At 36.5% G+C, this 24,923-nt stretch overlaps 2 protein-coding genes across 2 annotated transcripts; one reads left to right on the top strand and one right to left on the bottom strand.

Annotated features, from left to right (window-relative positions):
* The first annotated feature begins 306 nt into the window (after positions 1 to 306).
* Positions 307 to 6,728, top strand: LOC127086151 (uncharacterized). Its single transcript, XM_051026866.1, has 5 exons — positions 307 to 519; positions 811 to 3,131; positions 4,123 to 4,243; positions 5,443 to 5,499; positions 5,585 to 6,728. Exons 2-5 carry the CDS (start codon positions 853 to 855, stop codon positions 6,569 to 6,571), a joined length of 3,444 nt encoding a protein of 1,147 aa, XP_050882823.1. The 5' UTR covers positions 307 to 519; positions 811 to 852; the 3' UTR covers positions 6,572 to 6,728.
* A 170-nt stretch (positions 6,729 to 6,898) lies between these two features.
* LOC127086152 (uncharacterized) lies at positions 6,899 to 8,839 on the bottom strand. Its single transcript, XM_051026867.1, has 3 exons — positions 8,446 to 8,839; positions 7,801 to 8,192; positions 6,899 to 7,511 (listed from the first exon to the last, which is right to left on the bottom strand). Exons 1-3 carry the CDS (start codon positions 8,608 to 8,610, stop codon positions 7,073 to 7,075), a joined length of 996 nt encoding a protein of 331 aa, XP_050882824.1. The 5' UTR covers positions 8,611 to 8,839; the 3' UTR covers positions 6,899 to 7,072.
* Between the last annotated feature and the right edge of the window lie 16,084 nt (positions 8,840 to 24,923).

The raw sequence follows: 24,923 nt of genomic DNA, 5'->3' as shown, positions 1-24,923 counted from the left end.
TTTTTCTAATAATTTTTTAACGAGATATATCCAAAACAAACTTCCAAAAGAAATGTTATGAGTAATAGATGATTTATCTCCCAAATAACCTCCTCCCTTATTTATAACAATTTGTATTTTTATTACATGATCTATATCTATATGATGTCTTATAAATATAATCGATCTCATTATATATTATTACCGATGAAATAAGAAAATGAACCATTCTCCTATGTTACTCTAAATATTTATTTTCATTCTCTTAACACTAATTTTATATTGCTTTTCTTCTTTATATAAAAAAGAAAAGAGTATTGTGCAAAACGCAGCGTTTAGAGGATAAAATCGAGAGAAGAATCAAGAACGTGAGAAGCGGCTGTAATTTGGTGATGTTATACTACTAGTTCTTATTTCCCTCTTTCGATATCGTTATCGTCTTCTTCTTCTACCTCCAACGAACCTCCTCTTTAGGGTTTTCACTTCCCACTCTCTTTTCACTTTTCACCATTCGCTAGATCACAATTTTCCTCTCCCAAGGTAATGTAATCGATCCTTTTCATTCTAATTCCAATTTTTCATTCCATTTCTTGTTTCACCAATTCCAAGTAGATTTTTTGGAAAATTAGCGCATGTTTTTCGTTTGTGATTTTATTGAATTTATGCATGTTGTTTTAATTTGATTTTATTGGTTCTTTGTACTCTTCACTGTGTAATTGTTAGCGTAAACACTTTGTTTGGGATGATTTTTTGTTTTTGTTTTGAATTGAAGAGTGTTGAAGTTGTTTCTATGGTTGATTTTGTTTGTGACTGTGTTGTGAACTATTTCAGGTGTGTTTTGTTTGTAATTGTGTACTCTATGGTTGATGATTAATGCTAATGGTTGGAATGTCGAATAATTTGGTTTCGGAGCCAGTAACGAGCCGGCAGATGGCTCAGTTGGAGCCTATTTCGAACAAGGTTGATTCGTCGGGGAGACAGATGGAAATGGGGCTTTTGCATCCTGTAGCCAGTGATTCAATGTCACAGCAGCAGGGGACCTCAAATGGTGAATCCAAGTCTCAAGGCTTACCACAACCTAACCGGCAGAGTGGCCGGGTAGAAACCCAGGATGGTAATATGGGAGTGCATCGGCTGCTTCCCCAGAAACAATCCGTGCAAATGGGGACAGTGCCGAGTAATTTGGGGGCACGTCAACTGTTAGCAGCTCCTAAGCGGAAGGCAACAATAGAGCTGCCTTCGGGGAGCTTCATAACACCTAACAAGCGGGAGAAACCAATGGCACACAGAACTTGGACACATCAATCATCAAGCAAAGGTTCTCAACAGATGCAATCACCGACAAATGCTTCTAGGACACAGCATTCGGCAGCATCTAGTAAGAGAAAAACACAAATGGATTACACCTCCGGCAAACCTGTGACGCCTCGGTCCTCAAATTCTAAAAGTCAGAGTGCACAGATGAAAGAATCCTCCAAGGTTCAAACTGAATCATCTGAGAGTGTTAGGTCCAAGATGAGAGAGTCATTAGCTGCTGCTCTGGCATTGGTATCCCAGCAAGATAAAAATCTGGTCTCAAACGATGACAAACCAAACGATGCGGCCAATAGCTCTCAGTGTGCTGAATCCACATCTGCATCTGCTGACACTGCTCCAGAACAAAGGCAGGAAATTTGTCAATCGGTTAATTCCTCTTTATCTGTGGCTGATTCTGTTGGCCATGTGATGGGAGAGCACACGAGTAATACATCTATTGGAGATTTTTCTGAAAAACCTAAGGACTATGAAGCGGGATTCACAAATGTGTTAAACAATGAAGATATGTTGAGTTCCGACAAGCAAGATTTCCTGTCTAACTACACTTTGACTACTGATGATGTTCCTTTCAGTGACAGTTTCTTTGTGAAAGATGACCTTTTACAGGGAAATGGTCTTTCCTGGGTATTACCTGATATGGACCATATGATGGACATGGATGATCAAAGGGAAAGTCAAACTATGATGGAAAAGAAATTGGAACCTGAGGAAGCAGGTGGAGTTTGTAGGACGGTGGTCCCTTTACCTGAACTTTTAGCATCAAGGATAGAAGCAGAGCTCTTCAAACTGTTTGGAGGTGTGAATAAGAAATACAAAGAGAAGGGAAGGTCTCTTTTGTTCAACTTGAAAGATCGCAATAATCCTGAACTCAGAGAAAGGGTTATGTTTGGTAAAATTCCTCCGGAACAGTTATGTTCCATGACTGCAGAGGAACTTGCTTCTAAGGAGCTTTCTGAGTGGCGGATAGCCAAGGCCGAGGAGTTTGCTCAAATGGTGGTTTTACCCGATTCAGATGTTGATATTAGACGCTTAGTCAGGAAGACACATAAAGGTGAATTTCAAGTGGAAGTTGAACACGAAGACAATGTTCCAGTGGAAGAGGTGTCTGGTGGCAAAACTTCTGTTGTTCGAAGGCAACCAGTTAAAAAGGACGCGAAAGCCACTTCTCCTTCTAAACCCGGTGTAATCAAAAGTGATGTAAGCACTGACAATGAAAAGAGCAACATACAAACGGATAATCAATTTTCCATTACCATTTCTTCCAATGACGGGACTGATCCAATGCAAGGACTTATGACAGATGATGATGCATTGAAGGACCCTGACTTTCTTCCCCCAATCGTATCTCTTGATGAATTCATGGAATCCCTTGATTCTGAGCCACCATTTGAAAATCCACCCACAGAGTCTGGAAAGGCACCTACCTCAGACAAGGATGTTTCTGGGGTTGCAACAAAATCAAAATCTTCAGATTTAATTCCAAGTGAGAAAGGTGATGTCAGTGCTGATAAATCTGGTAAGCTTCAAAGCACAGATGCTGAGGAAGAAAAAAAAGTTAATGCTGAAGCAGGGTCTATTTTGTCTAATACAAAATACAGTGAAAGTCGATCTGACACCAAGCCGACTGATGGTCATTCCAAGGAAATATCAATTGATGGCAAAAAATCAACATCCAATGATGCTGAGTTAAGAGCTAGTCAATTTCAAGCAGAAGAGAGAGATGGCAAGGATAGTGTGTTGAAAACTACCGATCCCATTAAGGGTGAATGCCTTTGGGAGGGAATGCTTCAGCCAAACATCTCAACCACCGATTCAGTCATTAGCATCTTCAAAAGGTGACTACCATTTTTTAGTATATTTTATGAAAAACTGTTCCTTTGCTCTGAACTCAATTCGAATATTCTGCAACTGATAAATTCTTTCATATAGCATGTTAAGCAAAAAAATTTAAACTGTGTACAAAAGAGGTGAAAGATCAATAATATCATTGAAGTTATTAATCCATCCATATACAAGGGCAATGATGACTTTGGAATTTGTAACTGTCTTTACTTTTCTCTTTCTTTTATGCTTGTGATTTTTTCAGATTTTATTTTGCGCTGACTTGTGATTTTGTTTTAACCTGCACACAATCTCGTATAAATGTGGCAACTTACATTTACTGTGGTCCCTTATGGTCAGTGGATCAAAATTTCATGTTCTAGTTGAACACGATGGCAATTGTGCAGAAACATAATTTAATGTCATGAAAAACAAGCTTGACAAGATTTCTCGAGGGCTTGGAATTTGTTTTAATTGGTTTCTTGTTTTTTAGCCTTATTTATATTTATTTTCTTCATCTACTTCTACATGCCATCTTACTAACTTTGCTTTGTGTTTTTTTTGGGTAAATTAAACTGCAAATTACAATTTCATAGGATTCGTAATTGACTCTGGGACAATCCTCAAAACTTTGGGGACAATACTGTTCAATAGCTGTTTGTCAATTTTTTAAGGTTCTTTTAAGCAGCTAGTTTGTGTTATTTTTAGATCGATTGACTTTTAGGAAATTGTTGTTTCTTCCAACTTCTGGTAACTAGGCATGTTTATTTCAGAGTATATTTGATTATTTGTGCTTTTCAATGCCTTATGTGTCTATTCAAACAATCCCAAATGCGGCTTTCAAATACTGTTTATTTCAAATGATGTGTTCCACCATAATCTACTTTCATTTTCTTCTTATTTCATTGAATAAAAAGAATATGTTTTTGATCTGTACTGTTTGAAGAGGATTAATGTTTCCGTGTTTTTCCTTTCCTGATCTTACATTATACTTTTTTTGTGAAGCGGCGAGAAAACTTCTACCAAAGACTGGCCTGGGTTTCTCGAGATTAAGGGAAGGGTTCGGCTGGATCCGTTTGAAAAATTTCTACAAGAGCTTCCACAGTCAAGAAGTCGTGCCATCATGGTATCTCAAGTTTTCTTTTGTTGTGCTAGATTTGTGTATCACCTGTTTATCACACCAGCCATATATATAGCAATGATTAAAAACGAGAAATAATGTTGCAGCTTGATGCTAATTTTTTCTTTTCATCATATCTTTTGTATGCTAGACTTGTGTATAGCCTGTTTATCTCACCAACGTATATAAAGCAATGGTTAAAAATGAAAAAATTAATGCCAGCTTGATGTTAAGTTTTTGTTTTAATCACGTGATTAAACAATAGCATCGGGAATAACAGCGTGCTTTCTTCTTTTCCTTTGTTGATGAGATGATGTAGTCACTAGAGTAGTACTAGTAGGTAGTTGTGTACGATTGATTAATGACAATTTTTAAAGCTGTCTGGATAAAACAGAAAATGTGTTTTTATGAAGGAGAAAATGAGTTTTAGGATTTGTATAACTTGGAAAAACATTTGTCACGGTTAAATTGGATCACATGATTAATTTTTGTTGTTGGTAAATGCTCTTAAGATGTCTGGCAAATTGCGAGAATTTCTGTGCGCTTTCTTCTTTTCCTTTGTTTTGTTGATGAGATGATGTAGTCATTAGAATAGTACTAGTTGGCTGATGTGTATGATTAATGACAGATTTTAAAGCTGTCAAGATAAAACATTGAAAATGCATTGTTATGAGGGAGAAAATGAATTTTGCGATATGTATACTTGAACAGACATTGGTCACAGTTAAATTGGATCACAAGATTCATTTTTTATTGTTGGTAAATACTCAAAGATGTCTGGTGAATTGCGTAGGACAGTTTCTCGTTTTATTGGCATGTGTCTTTACAACCGCTCAATCACAGAAATTCATGCACACACATGTATGAAATGTTGACATCTAACAAAATATGGGCAGAAAATTATAACAAATTTTTAGGAGTTTTATGAAAAAATCTCTCCATTAGACTCTCCTATTTTAGGGGGGAGGCTGGAGGGACTCTTTAAGTTTGGTGTGGATGAGATACATGGCATGATGTCACAACATAAGACGGGTTTAGTGACATAGTTTGAATATATTTCGCTTATTGAAGCCACTTGCTTTTTGATTTGAATATTAATATAACTGATACAGAGCTCTGTGTATATGATGAAAACATGTTTAGCACGGTAGTTACAAAGTTTCTGTCAGCAAACAAAAAGTTAACAGAGTTTCTTTGTATGACAGGTTTCACATTTTATTTCTAAAGGGTCAACCCCTGAGGAGCAAGCAACTCTCCGCGAGGTAGTCATGATTATTATTAGGTTGGTTAATTATCCCTATTTTTAGCTGTGGATTGTTCATTATAATTCGATAATTTTGCGTGCAGGTGGCTGATTCATATATTTCGGACGAGAGAGTGGGATTTGCAGAACCTGTGCATGGAGTAGAACTTTACTTTTGCCCACCTCATAAGAAAACAGTTGAAATGCTCAGCAAGATACTTTCAAAGGAACAAATTGAGGCAGTTAATTCTATTGATAATGGTCTAATTGGTATTATTGTATGGAGAAAAACTAATATAACTACATCTATATCTCCCACAACGCAATCACACAACAAACATAGCTCTAAAAGGCAAAACTTGAGTAGAAGACAGCATGATACTAATGTGAATGCCAATGCCAAATCTACCCATAATGCAGTACCCTCTACGGGGTTTAAGACCACCGAGAGTGAACCTCCGGATGCAGATGGGGATGATGATGACGATGACGTTCCTCCTGGATTTGGGCCACCAGTAGGCCGAGTAGAGGATGACCTCCCTGAGTATAATTTTTCCAGTAGTTCAAATCCATCCGTCTTGGTTAAAAAACCTATGGGACCAAGTATGGCCCCGTCTCACTCGGTTGTTCAGTCTCACTCGGTTGGTCAAACCCCTTCCCGTCCTGCACAGCAAATGAGAGAACTTGTACACAAATATGGGCAAAACGTAACACCTGTATCTTCAGTAAATTGGCAGGACAAATTTAGGGGGTCAATTCAACCCTGGAATGATGACGACGACGATATACCTGAATGGCAACCTAATATGAACCAGAACCAGTTTACTCCCCAACAGACAGTGCATAATTTTCATCCTAGACCTCACATTATGAATCAACCATTTGTGGGTCTGCCGCAGCAACCAATTATGCCAACACAATATCTGCAACCCCCAGCGAATGTGGCACATGGCCAACGAAATTTTGTCCCTCAATGGGTTCCTTCTATCCAGGGCAATACAAACATACAACCAAACAGTGCACCACCTTATGGAACACCCCCACAAGGAACTCCGTGGTCTCATCATGTTTCTAGAAGTAGAGGACTTTAGTTTCTTTAATTTCAGTTCTTTTTATTTTACATTTCTTTTAATCATTTATACAACTGTAGACATGTATGTAAGCTTATGATAGTGTCAAGACTTTTGTATTTTTGTAACATCAATACTTTTTAGAGGTAATAGACCATTCAAATGACTTTTCTTTTCATCCCCTGTTTTATCGTGCGATGATTAAATATGGACGAGAGAATATACCGTCAGTTTTATTCTAGGATAATTTCAAATTTTCATTAGAATTAACTATAACATAATTAAAGGTTTGAGGCACCCTTGTATGAGTAAACAATTCTATAGAAACGTTGCGTTTTGACAGATATGTGCAATGTATGACCTATTGTATATTAGTATATTACTCTTGTCCGAAAGCACACACCAATAAAAAGGGTCATGTTAGTGTTACACTAAAAAAAAGGACGAAAAGTTATACATCCTCAAGAAAATGACAAATGAAAAAGCAACCAAGAATTGAAAAATAGTGTAATCAATCTTGGATCAACCTCCCAAAACTCTCTTAAGTGCAGTACGTTGTCCTGGTGTCAATTTCTTAGGAAACTTAACCTCAAATATGATCTTCAAATTACCCCTGTGACCAGGCTCCTTTGTTATTGGCATTCCTTCATTAGAAACAACAAGCTCATAACCAGGACTCACAATGTCTTTCACTTGAACGCGTACGTTACGTTTGTCGAGTGTTTTTATATTTATTAAAGTTCCTCCAATGGCTTCTGCTAGTGTTATCCTCTGGTTCACAATAAGGTCATTCCCATCTCTCTTGAACACTTCATGAGGCTTCTCATCAATCACAAACACAAGATCTGCTGGTAGCTGATTTATTTGCTGATTCCCTTTATCTGGGAATGTAATCTTTGTCCCTTTCTTCCATCCTGGCTTTACTTCAATGCTTAATACCTCTGTTTCTTTTATTTCCCTTCTGCAATTTTTGACATCATAAATAAACAAAGATTACCTTAACAACAATTGACCTATGAAACAAACATCTACAATATGTTTTCATCAATTTTATTGAAGAACTTGTGAAAAAAAGCTTAAAATAGCTTATTATTCACGCGTCACAGGCAGTTTTCACGAGTTCTCCTAAACAATCTCACAGAAAAACATATCGATAAAAGTAAGATAACTTGGATTGGGATCCTATGCGTCGGCTACACCAGTGCAGCCGCGCTGCACAGGATCTCCAAACACAAACAAGTGAAACGTACCCGTAAGCATTGGGATCCATTACAGTCCTTGAGATCTTCATTTTCCTAGTAGAACCAGAATACAACTCCTCCATACTACAAAGCAGTTTGGTCTCCACAGGTGACGGTTTCTTTGGCATATACGTTGTTCTTTCGCTGCGTGTTCGAAAATTAAAATCTCCACTGAATCCAGCAAACGGGCCACTTCCTCCACCATCAGACGAGAATCTCTTCGACCTTCCAGCTCCAGACGATCCAAAATTCAAAGGACTACTCCCAAAGAATTCCGTAAAGATATCCTCCGCAGACCGATTAAAACCACTCGACGACTCATTTCCCGGCGGCGGCTTATCTTTTAACCCTTGTTCTCCAAGCTGATCATATAGCATCCTTCTTTGAGGATCACTCAATATCTAAAATTCATCAAATTTTCTCAGAATTCAAAATCAAGTATTGTCACAAAACACCAGAACAAACAATAGAATATACATAACTTCTTCCACAAGGAATCCATAACGAATAAAAACCCTAATTTAAACCACAAATTTCTGCATCTACATTCGTAAGAATAAAATTCAATAAATTTCTAAATTATACAATTCAATTCCCAAATAGCGAACACAAAATAACAAAGAAAAAAAGAAACCAAAAAAAAGAAATTGTTACCGCATAAGCTTCAGAAATTTGTTTGAAATTGGCTTCAGCTTCTTTTTTATTGGTAGGGTTCTTATCAGGGTGCCATTTCATAGCCAATTTTCTATATGCTTTCTTCAAATCATCATCGGTAGCATTTTTTTCAACCTTCAATATATTATAGAAATCCACACCCATTTTTGAAAATGTAACAATTGTAAAATCAACTATTATTCTTGCAAACTTTGTGATGAACAAAGCATACAAAAAAATTGGTTGATTGAACAATTGAGAAATCTGAGAATTTTGGAATGGAAAACGATTTATGGGGTTTGGGATTTTTGTATTGAATATTACAGAAGAAAAAGAAATTTCATTGGCATTATTGTCTTGTTAATAGATTACTAAACAGAAAAATTTGGATCATACAAAATTATATTACCGAGACTTTTGTTTTTATTAACCACTTCGAGTACACATTATATAATTGATATAGTGTTTTTAATTTATTAGTATTTTTTTTTAGTTGTAGTAACAAAAAATAACGATGTAATTACTTTAGTTTAATCCGTGGTTTAATTTTTATTTTTAAAGATTCCTCTATTGATGACACGTCTCTTTTACAAAGTCTGTCTATTCAGAATAATTCCATTGGACATAACTCTTTTTTGATACCAATTCCCCAAACATGTCGGTCGGTTGCATGTCGAACTGCAGTTTTACCCGGTCACTCTGATGCATTAATGAACCGGAGAATTGGTGTCTTTGTTGTCCAAACTGCAGCATCATCATGGTTCACATGATATTCAAGACCCATATATGACCTCCAGATAAAATAAACTGTAAAACAATACGAAATGATTAAATGATAAATAATTTGATAAATAATTTTAAATTAAAATATAGTTGTGTAGGAGTATTACATCGTCTGGTCCAATGTGGTCCAAAAGATTGCGATAGACTACTATAGCGTGTTTCAGGCACCTATTGTAGTTCATCCCCCTGACCACCTTAGATAAAAAAAAATTGAAAAATATTATTTACACTTAATTGTAATATAAAATATAATTAATTAAATGGTAAAGTGTTACACTTACTTTGTTGCAAACGGGAACATGAATGAGCTCTCGTTTATCGGGGCGAGTGACGACATTCTTGACAAACCCCATGCTTGTAAGAAATACGCACATGAAAAAAACGTACAAGTATTCTTTTTTGCATTTTTACATATTGCACTATATAGACGGGCCAACACAACCGAACCCCAACTATATGTGCTTATCTTATTAATGTTGCGTAACAACGGTAAATACAAAATATTTACTGAATTACCTGTACTTTTTGGAAATAAAAAATTACCAAATAAAATCATAATATAACACCGAGCTTTAATTATTGTTTCGTACTCGGTTGATTCTTCGGACAATATTATACTCACATAATATTGTTTAAGGTATTTTAAATTTATACCTTGCCCCCATGCTTGACCGGATGACTCTCCCTCCGTTTGGTCGTCACACAAAGGGGCACCCAATAATTCGTTGCAGATAGAGTTGTCCGGGTTTACTTTATCATTCATGGTCTTACCATCTATACGGAGATCCAACAACATGTATATGTACTCAAGTGTGACAGTAAACTCACCGAGAGGAAGGTGAAATATGAGGGTCTCGGGTCTCCATCTCTCCAACAAAGCAAGAATGAATTTGTAGTCCACCGAGTACGAGACAATGTTGAAGAGATTTACAAATCCACATCCTCTAATATATGGTTCTACCAAAGGATCGTGAGGTACATATTCATGTACACGGCATCAAAAACGCTTTGGGTCTTAATAGCACATAAGTAAGAAATACAATAAGAAGAAGTAATATATATTACAGACATAGATAACAAAGGTATACGAATTAAATATGAGAAGTAAAAAGAGAGTGATAACATACAATGTCGAGATATTCTCGAGTATTCCTCTGTGTTCATCACCCATAGTTAATAGAGACATAATTTTAGTGTTGCAGAGAAAGAGTGTGGTAAAGAAAGAGTATAGATGATTAATGTTGGAGATGATTTGATGTTGTGATTTGAAGTCTATTTATAGATGAGGGAGTCTTACTAGGTTTATAACCTACGCAACATGTGATTGGTTGCATGCATGGAAAAATAGAGTAGCCATAGCCTTAGGCGCATGCATGTGATATTCACATGCAAGGAAGATGCACTCATGGTCTTGGCGCTTGCATGTGTATATTCACATGCAATAAAGAGACGCCCTTGCTCTTGGGGCCTAGGAGTCTTTGTCATGAAGGGGCGCCCTAGGTCTTAGCGCCTAGGTTGCTTTATGCGCCTAGGGACTGAGCGCCTGTTTGGACTATTAGGGCAGAGATTCTCTTGTGAGATTCCTTGTGTGCAGAGATTCCTTGGGCGCATGCATTGTGTGTTCTTGTCACTACATGCATTCCTTGTGTGTTCTTGTCACTGCATGGTCAAGTCTGTGCAGATGAATAACGTGATCAATGCATTCAACATTTACGCTATTTAAGTGCATTTGAATAACATATTAATGCATTCAATTTCAGTATAGAAAAGAAAGTTATATTTAAAAAAATGTCTTCCTCACAATATTACATGATCAATGCCCATATCGAAGGTGAAATATTTAAGCATCAACTATTCAGTTTTTGTTTTCACAACACAGAGGTAACTCGGTTTACAATAAATCGACGATCAAATTTTTCACATCTGAAACAAAGAATAGAAAAGAAATTGCAGTGCAGTCCTGTTGGCCAAATCATCTATAGAAATCCAGTTTGGTTTGCAGAAAACCAGGTGAAGTTTTATCAAAAGAAGATTCGAGATGATGAAGATGTTCAACATATGTTTCTCAGTCACGAACAATCTAGGTACAACAATATAGAGTTGTATATATTACCACAACAACAACAAGTGTCTCAGTTCATTGATCAGTCACAAGTGTTTTGTAAAACTGATGACGAATAAGCTGATGTGAATGTTGTAGATGACGAAGAGGAGGAAACTGAGATCTTGGTTAATTCAATGGTGAACACTGATGAGGAAGATGAGTCATTACCAGCTAGTCATGTATACTGTCCACCTCAACAAATGACAAGGTTGAATTTGGGTTCCGATGAACCTTCATCAGATATATGGTACAATCCTTATGTACAAATGCAAGGATCTTTGAAACAAAGAGACACATTTCGCACAAAAGAGGATTGTGTAAAAGCCATCAAAAAAATTCACATACAACTATTAGCTGATTTTAGAGTTGATAGAACTAATGCATTGAGATATAAAATATATTGTTCGAATGAGCACTACTTTTTTAAGTTGTCAGCTTCGTATCGGAAGAGGAGCGATTCTTGGGAGATTGGATCCATGGGTCCAGTTCACACATGCATGCTGACAAACCCAATGCAAGATCATCGGAAACTAAGCTCTCAGCTAAATACGCGTAAATATTGCCTGTCATTGGCGACAATCCGTCGTTAAAGGTGAGTACAATAATCTCACATATTAGGGAAGAGTACCAGTACACTCCATCATATAGGAATGTATGGTTAGCTATGACTAAGGCTGTTGACAAAGTGTTTGGAAATTGGGAGGAGTCTTACAAACAACTTCTAAAATACTTGTTGGCTCTAAAGCAATATGCTCCAGGGACTATTGTCAAGTTGGAAACGTGGCTCGCGTATAGACAAGACGGGACATATGCTATTGGAAATGGAATATTCCACCGTCTCTTATGGGCGTATCAACCATGCATCATATGTTTTTTCTTTCTGTAAACCTATTATACAAATTGATGGTACATGGTTGTACGGGAAATACAAAGGAACGTTACTGATGACAGTGGCACAAGATGGCAACAACAACATTTTTCTAATCGCCTTTGCACGTTACACCGCAACCTAACTTATGTTTGATCTCCGACAGACACCCTTCAATCATCAGTGCATATGATAACATTGATAATGGATGGCAAGATCCTCCTTCGACGCATGTCTTATGTATTAGACATATTGCTCATAATTTCATGCGAGAAATCAAAGACAAGACGTTGCGAAAGAAGGTTGTCAATGCATGTTACGCATTATCAGAACCTTCTTTCAAACACTACCGCGAAGAAATAAGATTGTCAAACGCAGATGCAGTACGATGGATAGACAATATTCCATTGGAGAAGTGGACTAGGGCATACGACAACGGTCAACGTTGGGGCCACATGACAACAAATCTTGTGGAATCAATGGACTCTGTCTTCAAAGGCATTAGTAACCTACTTATAACCGCTTTGGTGCATGCAACATATTTCAGGCTAGGGACGCTATTTGAGACCAGACATTCCAAATGGAGTTCAATGTTGCAATTTGGGCAGTTGTTCAATGATGCTTTAATGAAACTCATTAGACATGAAGCTGCAAAAGCAAACACACATGTGGTCACGGTGTTTGACCGCACTAAAGGTTGGTATAGTGTTGCTGAGTCCATGGATCACAATGAGGGCATGTCGATGGGACAGTACAAAGTCGAACTAGATAGAGGTTGGTGCGATTGCGAAAAGTTCCAAGACTTTCGTACACCCTACTCCCATGTCATTGCGGCATGTTCAAAGGTTTGAAGGGATCCATCCTACTTGCTATCTTAAGTTTACAAAGTCATCAGCCTATCAAATGTTTATAAAATTAGTTTTTCCATAGTAGCAAAAGAGGATTACTGGCCAGAATATCAATGGGACATCGTCTGGTACAACGAAGTTATGCGAAGGAAGAAAAAGGATCGCCCAAACAACACCCATATTTGAACCGAAATGGATACGACGAACAAAATGGTTAGATTATGTAGTTCATGCCGTCAGTTAGGTCACAATCGCACTAACTGTCCTAGTGTTGGAACGAGCACAATAGATGAATTCACATGTACCTCTGTTGCAATATATGAAAAACTAAATTTATTTCATATTATAAGTTTGTGAGGAAAATACCATTACATAAACAATAACACAAATAATTAAAACAACTACAATACAAGAACTATGCGATTACAACCATCAAAACAATTTTGAACATGTAATGCATCATCCTATGAACGTCTCAGTCAGTCTTGATATCCACCCATTCACGCACTTCTCCATTTTGGTTGAACGTGGACACAAGCCATTGGATTCTTCTAATCCTTTCACCATCTACAATTTCTCCTTCTAACCAACTATTCAACGTCTAATTAAGACGTTCAAACGAATCTATATTCTAAAGTCGAATCTTTATCAGAGACGCAATGACGGAAAATATTAAATCGGCATTTCGCTTGTGAATGTATTCATAGATGGTTAAAACTCAAAAACTTGAAGGAGAGTGGAGTTGAATGAAAGAAAATATAGTAGTAGGGGAAGATTTTCTGTGAAAAATATTGCATATAGGGCGAGGTATTTATAGTGAGGAGATATAAAATGCATGTGCCAAGAGGGTAAGCGCCTAACATGTAAAGACATGCAAGCACCATAGGCATTGGTGCCTCCTCATGAGCTACAATGCAGGCGTTATAGACATTGACGCCTCCTCACGAGGCTTCAAATGCAGGCACATCCTCTTGGTTCAAGACGGATGCGCCAGTTCATCTGGCGCATATTTTTTTAAAGGTGGTTATTTTAGATTTTTTTTGAAAAAATTGTTATTTTGGAATTAATTTTGAAAATGGTGGTTATTTAAAAAAAATCCCTTCTTTGTATTACGGAAAAGTGTATATTGGATCAAAGTGAATAAGTTATGGAGAATTTTATCTCACGGTCGTGATTTTTCTTTTACAAGTGGGAAAAGGAAAATAAGAAAAATAGAAAATTATTCTAGAAAATAAAGATCTATTGGCACCAGTTAGAAGGAGAGTGATGGTTCTAATACGAGATTATGCAAAAGATCGATACACCGTATTATTATCATTCTTATATTTTGTTAGATAATCGACACAAACACTTTACTCCTTAAGAGTATGAAATATTTGAACTCGTCATTCCTTAGAGAGAAGCTCTTTTGTGAAGAATCGCGACATAGTGATGTCAAATATTAATAAATTATGAGATAAACTTGATAGTAGAGTGAAGTCAGAATAACACATCAAGTTTTTGATGCCAAATTCTCATGCTATATGGAAACTATGCTATAAAACCATTAGATCAACATGAAGAATGCTGGAATAACCAATATTACTCGTAAAATCGTGAACCTAAGCACCATCATCATTTCAAACCAATCCACTAAAACCCGAGACTTCGGGATTACCGAGGCTACTACCATCAACATTTAAAATCATATTACTACATTACTGTGCATTCCACGTGATCGTGATCGTCGGATGAGACAAATCATGCTTGAGAAAATATTTATCTAACAGATTAACATAATTCATTGTGATGAGTTAAAAAATATAGGAAGGTATCACTTAATTCGCAAGACACAATTTGTTCCTAGCGCGCCACAACCACCAAGAAGCAGCCAAAAAGATAGAATCATCATCGATGTCATGTTTAATCCATTAGAAGAATAATGGGTCCAAGAAGTCAATAAGTTTCCAAAAGCAGGTGGCAAATTCACAGTCTCACAGGCAATGTAGAATCATCTCAACATCCTAGTTGCATCTAGGACATCGATTAGTTTGGAGTATACCACGATGACACGACATCGATCTCGTATAAAGGTGTCGCGCCACGAAAAATACAAAGTTGCCATTGGATTTTATTTATTCCAAAGGAAAAGGAAAATAGCAATAAAAACCCAAGAGAATGGTCTTCGCAACCAAGAGCAGATTCAGAAGTCGGTTATGCAAGAAGAATGTATTAGCACCCCTCACATCCGTTGTCTTCAACGGAAACCACTTGCTTGTTCTTCATGCGTATATGGATGTTGTTATCTGAATGTTACTTTCTATCGTCCAATGGAGTGAAATGTGTAAACAAAATATAATTATTAATCTGAAAAGAGAAGGGGAAACAATTATTAGTGTGCTCGCCAAAGTTTCGAACTCCAATGCCTACACATCCTTATTCGTGCAATAAGGAAGTCAGAGCTCCGCAAACAAAGTATTTGTTTGTTTATTTTTATGGATAATGTTAACGTTCGCGTTCTAGCGGCTAAATTTGTTTGTATGCCCATGTCATGGGAGGCTTAAGTGTTTATTTGTTTGCGGTAGAATGGATGTGTTTGGATCACATTCTAGCAATTAAAAATTACTTGTTTGCTCATGCATGGAAGGCTTAAGCTTCGTTCATGGTAGAACGAAAGTAACATGCCCTTTCTTAAAAGAAGGTTTTGAAAGATACCATAAGGTAGAAAATTAATTTGATTAGTTGTGGTTGATTTTAGTATGGAGACAAGTATTAGACCACATGCTAGGTACGACCGACAATCTGAATACTCGGGAGTTGAGAGGACAGTTGCATCCTAACCACTCTTTTTCATCCAAAAGGGTTTTTGACTTGTGAAATAATTTGGAGAGTTTAATCATTGGTACTTAGAGGGAGACAAGTATCTAACCCTTGGCCAAGTACGACCAACAATCAGAATACTCGAGAATTGAGAGGACAATTACATCCTAACCACTTTATTTCTCTCTCATAGCACAAGATTTAACTTGTTTTATTGTTAGATGTTTTGAATGGAAATCAAACATCATACTACAATTTAGGTACGACCGACAACCTAAGTACTTGAATGTTGTGCACAAGTACGTACACCCCATTTTTGCATTCGAGTTTATTGAGATTTTTTTTTGAAAAGGAACTTGACGTTGGATCAAGTGTTTGGAATTTATTGTGAAAAAGTGTGTGAAGTAAGGAGGGAGATAAATATAGATTGAGGTTGAGGTGATATGAGAATGGATAATGATGGTGAGGTACTTGCCATTGGATCAAGCACCCCTGTTGCTATGAAGTGAGTTTAATTTGGAAAACACTCGACGTTTGATCAAGTGTGCTTTTTCTCTTTTGAAAAGTTTCTTTTTATCATTTGATTTTATCTTTTTAGTTAGCATGCATTGGAAAGCGATAAAGGAAAGATAAACCTAAGCTATTACACTTTCATGGGGAGGGGGGACATATGACCCACAATGGGGGGATGGTACAAAGAAATACAAGGCAGTGGAATATGAACCAAATAAGTTACAGTCCAAGTACCATGCCTAAAACAATCAAGTGGCATGGTGTCCTCACATGTAAACAAACAATACAAGGCAAATGATAAGCAATGGTGATAACTTGGATTAAACTTGAAGTCACATGGTCATGGAAAACACACAAGCAAGTGGAGTTAGTATGGATTAAAGGTAAATGGAAAAAATGAATCAAAGTAAACACATTCAATGGAATCATAAACTCAATAAGAAATGAATCATGGACAAATGTCAAAGATGAATCACATGATCATGGTGAAAGAAGTTATGAGCTCTTGAATTTGTGAGTGAGATGAGTGGATTCTCGAGAGTGAAGTTATGAGCTACTCCTGTGAGGTTCTGGTGAGGATGAGGGTGAATGGTTCAGAGGTTCAAGGAAGATAGAAAGCAATGATAATTCAAAGATGAAAGGTTTGAGAGAGATTTGTGAGGATGATATATTTCTGATTTGAGAGTGAGATTGAATGGTTCAGTTCTGATTTCTGGTGGAATGATTGTTGCTAGCCCCTGATTGTGTTATGATGAATGTGTTATATAGACTGTTAGGACCTTGGGACTAGTGCTTTTTGTAGCACCCTAAACCCACATACAATTTTAATGCATAATTTAATAAAATTGTAACCACAAAGGGTGTCACTCACATCAAATATATCCTGCTCCATAACACGGGTTAAAAATTTCACATAAACACATATCACCGCATGCTCACCTTCAATTAGGGTATCATCGTAGTAGAATCATAATTAAAGCAATTAAAAACCATATTTCACTCATACCATTTAGTCTCAACTTCAACTTCCATAACAAATAAAGAGTTTAAATAAATCAACTCAACAACCACATCAATTATAATACTTCAACATAAACATGACATAAGAAGTGAAAGAAAAAATTTCCATCCCGATGTTACGTGGTCAGGGCAAAACCCTACTAAAGAAAATGACAAACTATTAGAAGCCACTCCAAGAGCTACCTTCCACTTACTTCATGAATGTTACTCTTGAGTATCTGCATGATGCCCATGTAAAGGCAACACTAAAACAAAAGGGATGAGAATTTATTTCAATAATAGACGATATAGAATGAAGAATAAAGTACAACATCTACACAATCATGGACAACAATATATCACATTCTCACATCCAAATCATAATCAACATCATACACGACAATATCTCAATTATCATCAACATCATACAAAACCACATCTCAATTATCATTAACATCATATGTAACAAAAACTCATCCAACAACACATCAACAACAACCAATAAATATGCAACATTTATGCAATATACTCAACACTGACTCGACATGCATGTGGTACCAAATATGAACACTCAGGTTCATCTAACTCCATGATCCCCACCATAAGATCGATTCCCTCTTGGAACTGGAGCACACCAAAATCGCTACCATCACCATAGGTAACATTTCACTAATCCCCCCAAATAGGAATTAGCTACTCGCACCCAATCCATCACCATAGGATCGAGGCTCACCAAAACTGGACCGAAGCCCATACACCAAGATGCATGACTCTCAAATAACATGCATTAACACAACAAGGTTCACCAAAAGGGTCCCAACACACATCTCATAATTTATGCATCACATCATTCATCATGAAACAACCAATTCATGTTACCACGTGAATAATATCAACAAACAACAACAAATCATCAACATCTTAACATCATCGACATAACAACACAATTATCACACTATGATATTACAATAATGCAATGATTCATTAACCAAACATATAAACCAATACATTTATTAACATAGTACGCATGTGAATAATATTCAAACATCTCAACAATCACTACCATGTTATAGGTCTGAGCGTTAGCTTTTTAATATTTCAAAGGACATAAAAATCGGACTTACGGAATAAAAGTTATGACCAAAATCGTCGGGATATGTCAATAATTCATTAACCGAACATATGAACAAAAACTTCATCAACACAGAATAATACTCAATCAATTAACTTATCACCATCATATTATATTTATGAGAGTCAGTTTTCTAATACTTCAAACTCCAACCCAAAATGATTCACGAGTTAAGAGTTATGATCAAAGCCGTGCACGAAGGCGTTACTAAAAAGTTGTTGTTTTTCTAAAATTTCCAGCACAATTTTCATCATCTTCAACCCCAAAAACGTCCATGAAATAATCGCCAAATTTATTTTATCCCTGAAACAAAGTTATAGCCCTCTATTTCAGATATCCAACGCTTCAAAATACACTCGATTTAGACTTACAGATCAAAAGTTATGGCCAAAATGATCTCGATCGAAAAACACGAACAGAGGCTCCCGCACTGAGCGCGGTTCTGACAGACATAATGCAAAATTTTCTGCGTTTTTCATCGTTGGAGGCCTTCTGAACCTCCGGTTTTGATTCCGTAAAAAGCCAAACACTCAAAAAATTAAAACCCATGCAATACTCTAATTATATTAAGTTAATTTACAATTTTAACATAATTATATCATCTAATCACAGTTTTAAGATTATGCCTAAAACCTTAGAAATTGCAACAATAATGGATATATGTTCAATCATCAAAATGGAAAAAAATACACGCACATAAGGGACACAAAATTCATCATATAAATATCATATAACAATAATCATAGTATCCAAATTCAAAATTATGAATTAAAACACTTAACCCTAAAGAGGTTAAGGGTTCCTCCATTCGACCATTCTACCATACCCTTTACTATTGGAACAGGTTCCAACCCTTACCTGATCTCCAGCAAAAGCCCTTGATCTTCTTCTTCAACCTCAAGCTTTTACTCTTCCTTTTTGCCTCTTTTGCTCCAATCTCATGTACTGACAAAATCACCCCAAAAACCTAGCTTCTCTCCCAACTTTTGAAATATATAGTAATCTCCTTACTTTTGCTTTATTATTATTTTTGTCCAATTTAACTCTAGCTTCCCTCTTCTTACCATAAACTCTCCTCAAATCCCACAATTGGCCCAGACTCCCATGCTCTCCAATTTCTTATTTTATCAATAACAATAAATAAAATTCTAATTGTTATAATCATTTTCTAACTTATTCTATCGTTTCACCGCACCCTACTATTTCTACGACACCCCAACAACATATATTCAAATAATTTATTTTAAATTGCACCAACATCTAATAATCAAATAAAACACCGAAAGTCATCATGAATCACCAATAATTCAAAATAAAACAATTAATAAAATTGGGGTATTACACATTCAGTTGCGGAAGTTTGTAACTGAAAGTTCATGAAATCGAGGTAAGGTGGTTAGATTTCTGTTGTGAGTTAATTGCTAAATCCAATGCACTTACAACTGGCACATGGTAGTTAGTGTTACTTAGCTTGCTGAGGTGGCCATGTTAGTTAGTGATAACTGTGAATTGATCAATTATTTCTTATGTGAATTTTGCTTAGCTGGCTCAGATGTTTTTGAGCTTGGAAATGTTTGGACTGCTGCAGGTTTAATGTTTTTGGAACTGATATGCTATGTTGATGTTGAATTATTTCATGAGGCTTGTCGATGTTTGTAATGTAGGGACTGAGTTGTGCTATGCAACTGTTGAATCATTTCATGAGGCAAGGTCATTGTTTGGACTGGATGGAATCTGTTGCAGGTTCATTGTGTTTCTGCAGGTAAGGTGGTTTAAAGCAGGTCTGATTGGTTCTAATGCAGGTGTGATACAAGTTAATATGATGATGGTGTTTATTGATACAAGGTTGATTTGTATGTATCATGTCCATTTGGTTTGTTCTAATGCAGGCAAGCATCTGGTTTGTAGGAGGCTTGATGTATGCATGTTGTGTGCAAGGCTTGTGTTGGACTGGTTAAAGGCTTTGACTGCATCATATTTTTGCAAGCAAGATGTTTGTGGTGAGTTCAGGCCTTGGGCTCACTTGGAGCAAGTCTTGGTTCTTGGCTTTGGAAAGGTTACATGGTAAGTTTTGCATGGCTATGGACTTATGCAAGCAATGGTTTATTGTGTGAGGTTTTTTGCAGGTTCATGTGGTGGTCTTTTGTGAGGCCCATCTGGTTGGTTTGGTGGTTTGTGACCTGATCCATTTGGTGGTCCATTTGCTGATCTAACCTGGTCATGGACCAAGTTACTTGGCCATGAAGAAATCAAAGGAAAATAAAATTTTGGTGATGAAACAAATCAAGATAGATGGAAATAGGTCTTAGGGGGTCAAGGGAGGGCCAGTTGACAAAAAAATTCAATTGTTGACGAAAAGTCATCTGTAGCAAATTTTGGCCAAAATGTAATTTTTGTATGGACATGGACATTCTTGTAATGAAATGAACAATTTATGAATTGAAATGAGGTTTGCATTGACTTTGAATGAATTTGAATTGATATGAACTAAGTGAAGGAGAACGGTGATCCAAAACGCAGCAGAAATTAAAAATTTCTCCTTTAGTGATCCTTACTAATGGGCATGATCAGTGATAGAATAGTTACCTCTTGTGACGATTGAAACCTTTGATGCAGATCTACGGAGCGATCACGAACATTGAACGATGACAACGCCTCTACTCAGTCCACACGAACGAATTCCTTCAATCTCAGTGCTAGCTGCTACGAATGAAGGCTGAGAGAGAGAGAGAGAGAGAGAGAGAGAGAGAGAGAGAGAGAGAGAGAGAGAGAGAGAGAGAGAGAGAAAGAAAATGCAACCGCAATCAATGCTTCTGCGCAAGGGTTCTATTTATAGAACCACTTGTGTGGGCTTCAAGCTAAAAAGCCCACTTAAGTGTATGTGGCCCATATCTTATAATATGCCAAAAATCACTTAAGCGTATGGTACCTTACCATATTTCGTATTCTACTTAAGTACACCGTACCTTATGATGTTCTACAATTCACTTAAGTGCATCGTACCTTATGGTGTTCCTTAGTTACTCTATCTCTCATCAATCCGTCCTTTGTGTGTGACCCTGTAGGTTTTCGCGACATTGACAATTATATTAAATCACATATTTAACATAATAAACAGTGAGCGGTATCTAGCAACACATCACTGCTACCCAAGACACGAAAATGTCATGTGATATGACAAATACTTCTGTGATAATACTTATGCGTATAATTACCCTTTTGCCCTTATGTCTATATTGAACACAAGGCATAGACCGTATCATCCTTGTCCAGTTCAATATTGGGCCCATATACATTTATCCTGTTACCCAGGATGAGAAAATTCCATCCAGGTCACTCATGTCCCTCAACATGCTTCGTGGAGTACCCATCAACTGTCTTTATGGTTATCCAGTTACGGACAATGTTAGATCAACAATAAAGCACTCGACTCTACATCTAGGGTCCATAGTGGTTTCAGGTCGAAGGGTGGTATACACCATTATCACCATGAGAATAACTTATGACACTTTGCATAACATTCTATATAGTATTCTCATAGCGGGTCAATCCGGTATAAATATTACTCTTAACATTCATACCTATGTTTAAGACTTGATAACTCTTTATCCATGATCCATGAGATGTGATCATCAGTCTATATACATAATAGTCTTAATGCTTTAATGTTATCCCACTTCACAATAAAGCTCGACTATGGATACTTTAAGAATAGTGTCCTTATGTTTAATGTGATCTCATGATTAAGTCATACTTGATACATTAGACGGACTATCTATTCTAGGGACTTTATTAAACAAACGTAATAAAGAAAAAGCCTTTTATTATTAATAAATAATTCGATACAAGTACCAAAAGTATTGGCCTCTAGGGCTTACACCAACACTAAGGACTTGATTGAATGTAATGAGTTGCACAAGACTAATGGACATGAATAGTGTAGAAATCCCATGAATAAAGTATAAGAACCAAGACCTAGCAACTTGAATGGGCCATGAATGAATGACATTATTTAATGAATTTTAATGGACCAAAGACCAAAAGGAAAATCATCAAGACATTGAAGGTGTAGTGGAATTGGATGAAGAATGATCAAGGACTTATGAAACAAAAGCAATCAAGGACTAAGGTGGGATGAAACTTGAATGAAGGATCAATGGACATGGGCAAACATGATTGGACCAAACAAGAATAGCAATGACTAGATGAAATGATCAGATGAAATGATTATAGATGTACCAAGTGGGACTTGTGATGCCATGAGAATGGTCTTTGGGTCAAAATATACCATCAAGCAATAAATGAACATGTAATGACTTGCAATGAACTTGATCCAACCAATGAAATCTCAAGAACAAGTGGCCTTGAATGGAGCTTGGACAAGCCAATGAATCATGCACAAATGAATGGCGGTGCACCAGATGAAATTAGGGTTGGGTGTATCCACAAGGAAGGATAGTCACAACTAGGGTTTTTCTTACCAAGAAGATACAAATGAATCATCAACACAAAGCACATGCACAAAGATTAAAGGTGCAACCAATTAGGGTTTTGGTTGGTTGAGCAACCTCAAATTACTAGTAAACCCTAGCTCTCACTAGGTGCACACAACAATGCTTTTGAATCCAAGACACCTGTCCTCTTGTCTTGAATGATTCATATGCAAGTTAACTGAATGAGTATTAAGATATGCACATGAATTAGGGTTATTGACCTAGTTGAACATTTTTAAGGATATGGTAAATTTTGGGGTATTTCATAAGGGACTTATGTAAAGCCATCCAAAGGAAGAATTTCACATTCTCAGGAGGAGGAATATGCCATAACCACTTTCAAGAGTTATTGTCTGTTGTATACTAAACAAATTCAAGTATGTTGAGGTAGTTATAACCATCCTGGGCAGTATAAATACCATCTAAATTGCATTTCCAGGTTAACCGACCAGGCACCAGAGAATTCAAACAAATGGTAAACGCTTTTAGGCAGTCACAAACAACCAAAAGAGTATTAGTATATAATGAATTGAAGTTCCAATTCTCATCCAAGTAAACATCATTCACTCACATTTCCATATCGTGGATGTCTACATAGAGAACATACTCTACCAATTTCCCTATCCCATACCAATTGGAAAACCAGAAAGAGGAACTCTCATCCCAATCTAAACTCAAAGCCATCTTCAAGAGCTGAGATAACTTTCATAATTTCGTTCCAAGTAACTGATCCTAATTTCTTTTTCTTATTAAGGAAAGTTTCCTCATTGATGTACTTATGCTTTAAAACTTTGACCCATAGGAAATCACAATCCCGATGAAGACCATAAACCAGAGTTTGAATTACCTTTCGATAAAAAATTCCTATCCATCCTGTCATTAAAATTACAAGTTAGCTGAGATAGCCAAGCTACTTGCATATAATAGTTTGGGATGAAGTTCATGACAAACCTAACCAAAGTCAAACGACTAGTGTTTCTTTAAAAATTTATGTTACCATGATGCTAGCCTTTGACTAATTTTATCCTCTAGGAACTGAAAGTCCTTGCATTAAAGACGACCATGCAATATAGGTAAACCCAAGTATTTTTCTAGAGTAAAAGTTCGTTTGATAGATGGGGTGGAGACAATAAAATCCATTTTACTCTTCTTAGTGGTAGTTGAGAAAACCATATTTGATCTAACAACATTCACTTTAAGGCCAAAAGATATGGCAAAATGATTCAAGTTATTAGAAATGATCCCTGGGAGTTAGAAACCTTCAAAAAAGAAGAACATCATCAGCAAAAAATAAATGCGATAAAGGGAGTCCATTATGGGATAAGCTGACAAGTTCCCATTGACCTTCATTAACTGCCCTGATGATTGTCTACGACAAGAATTTCATACAGATAACAAAGAGATAGGGTGAAAGGGGGTCACCTTTCTGTAATCTCGCAGTCATGAGTTGCACTCTACACTTTTACAATTAATCTTTTTTCTTAATTTTCTTATTATTTTACTATATTAATTTTGACATTATATTAAAATTTTGAGTGAAGAACCATTTTAGTTCCTCACAGAAATTAGGGATTCAAAATTAATCCCTAAGAAAAAAAGTCTCTATTTAATCCCTTGGAAAATTTAACCGAGCCATGTTAGTCATCTGTTAATATTTTTTTCAAACTAGTTCTTCTTCTTACTTTTGATCCAGCACGAAGTCTGGATATCGAGCTCTAGCTGATCTTGCTGCTGAGGTAGCTTAGATTAGGTCCCTTCTAAATGAGCTAAAATTATCATTACATAGAAATCCAATCCTATGGTGTGATAACTTGAGTTCCAAGACACTTGCTTCTAATCCAGTTATGCATGCCATATCAAAATACATTGAAATTGATGTTCATTACATACATGATCAAGTTTTACAAAATGAAATCAATGTGGCATATGTACCCTTAGC

This window comes from Lathyrus oleraceus, chromosome 5 (assembly GCF_024323335.1).
Source record: "Lathyrus oleraceus cultivar Zhongwan6 chromosome 5, CAAS_Psat_ZW6_1.0, whole genome shotgun sequence".
NCBI classification, from domain to species: domain Eukaryota; kingdom Viridiplantae; phylum Streptophyta; class Magnoliopsida; order Fabales; family Fabaceae; genus Lathyrus; species Lathyrus oleraceus.
This window is presented reverse-complemented; position numbering and strand designations above follow the sequence as displayed.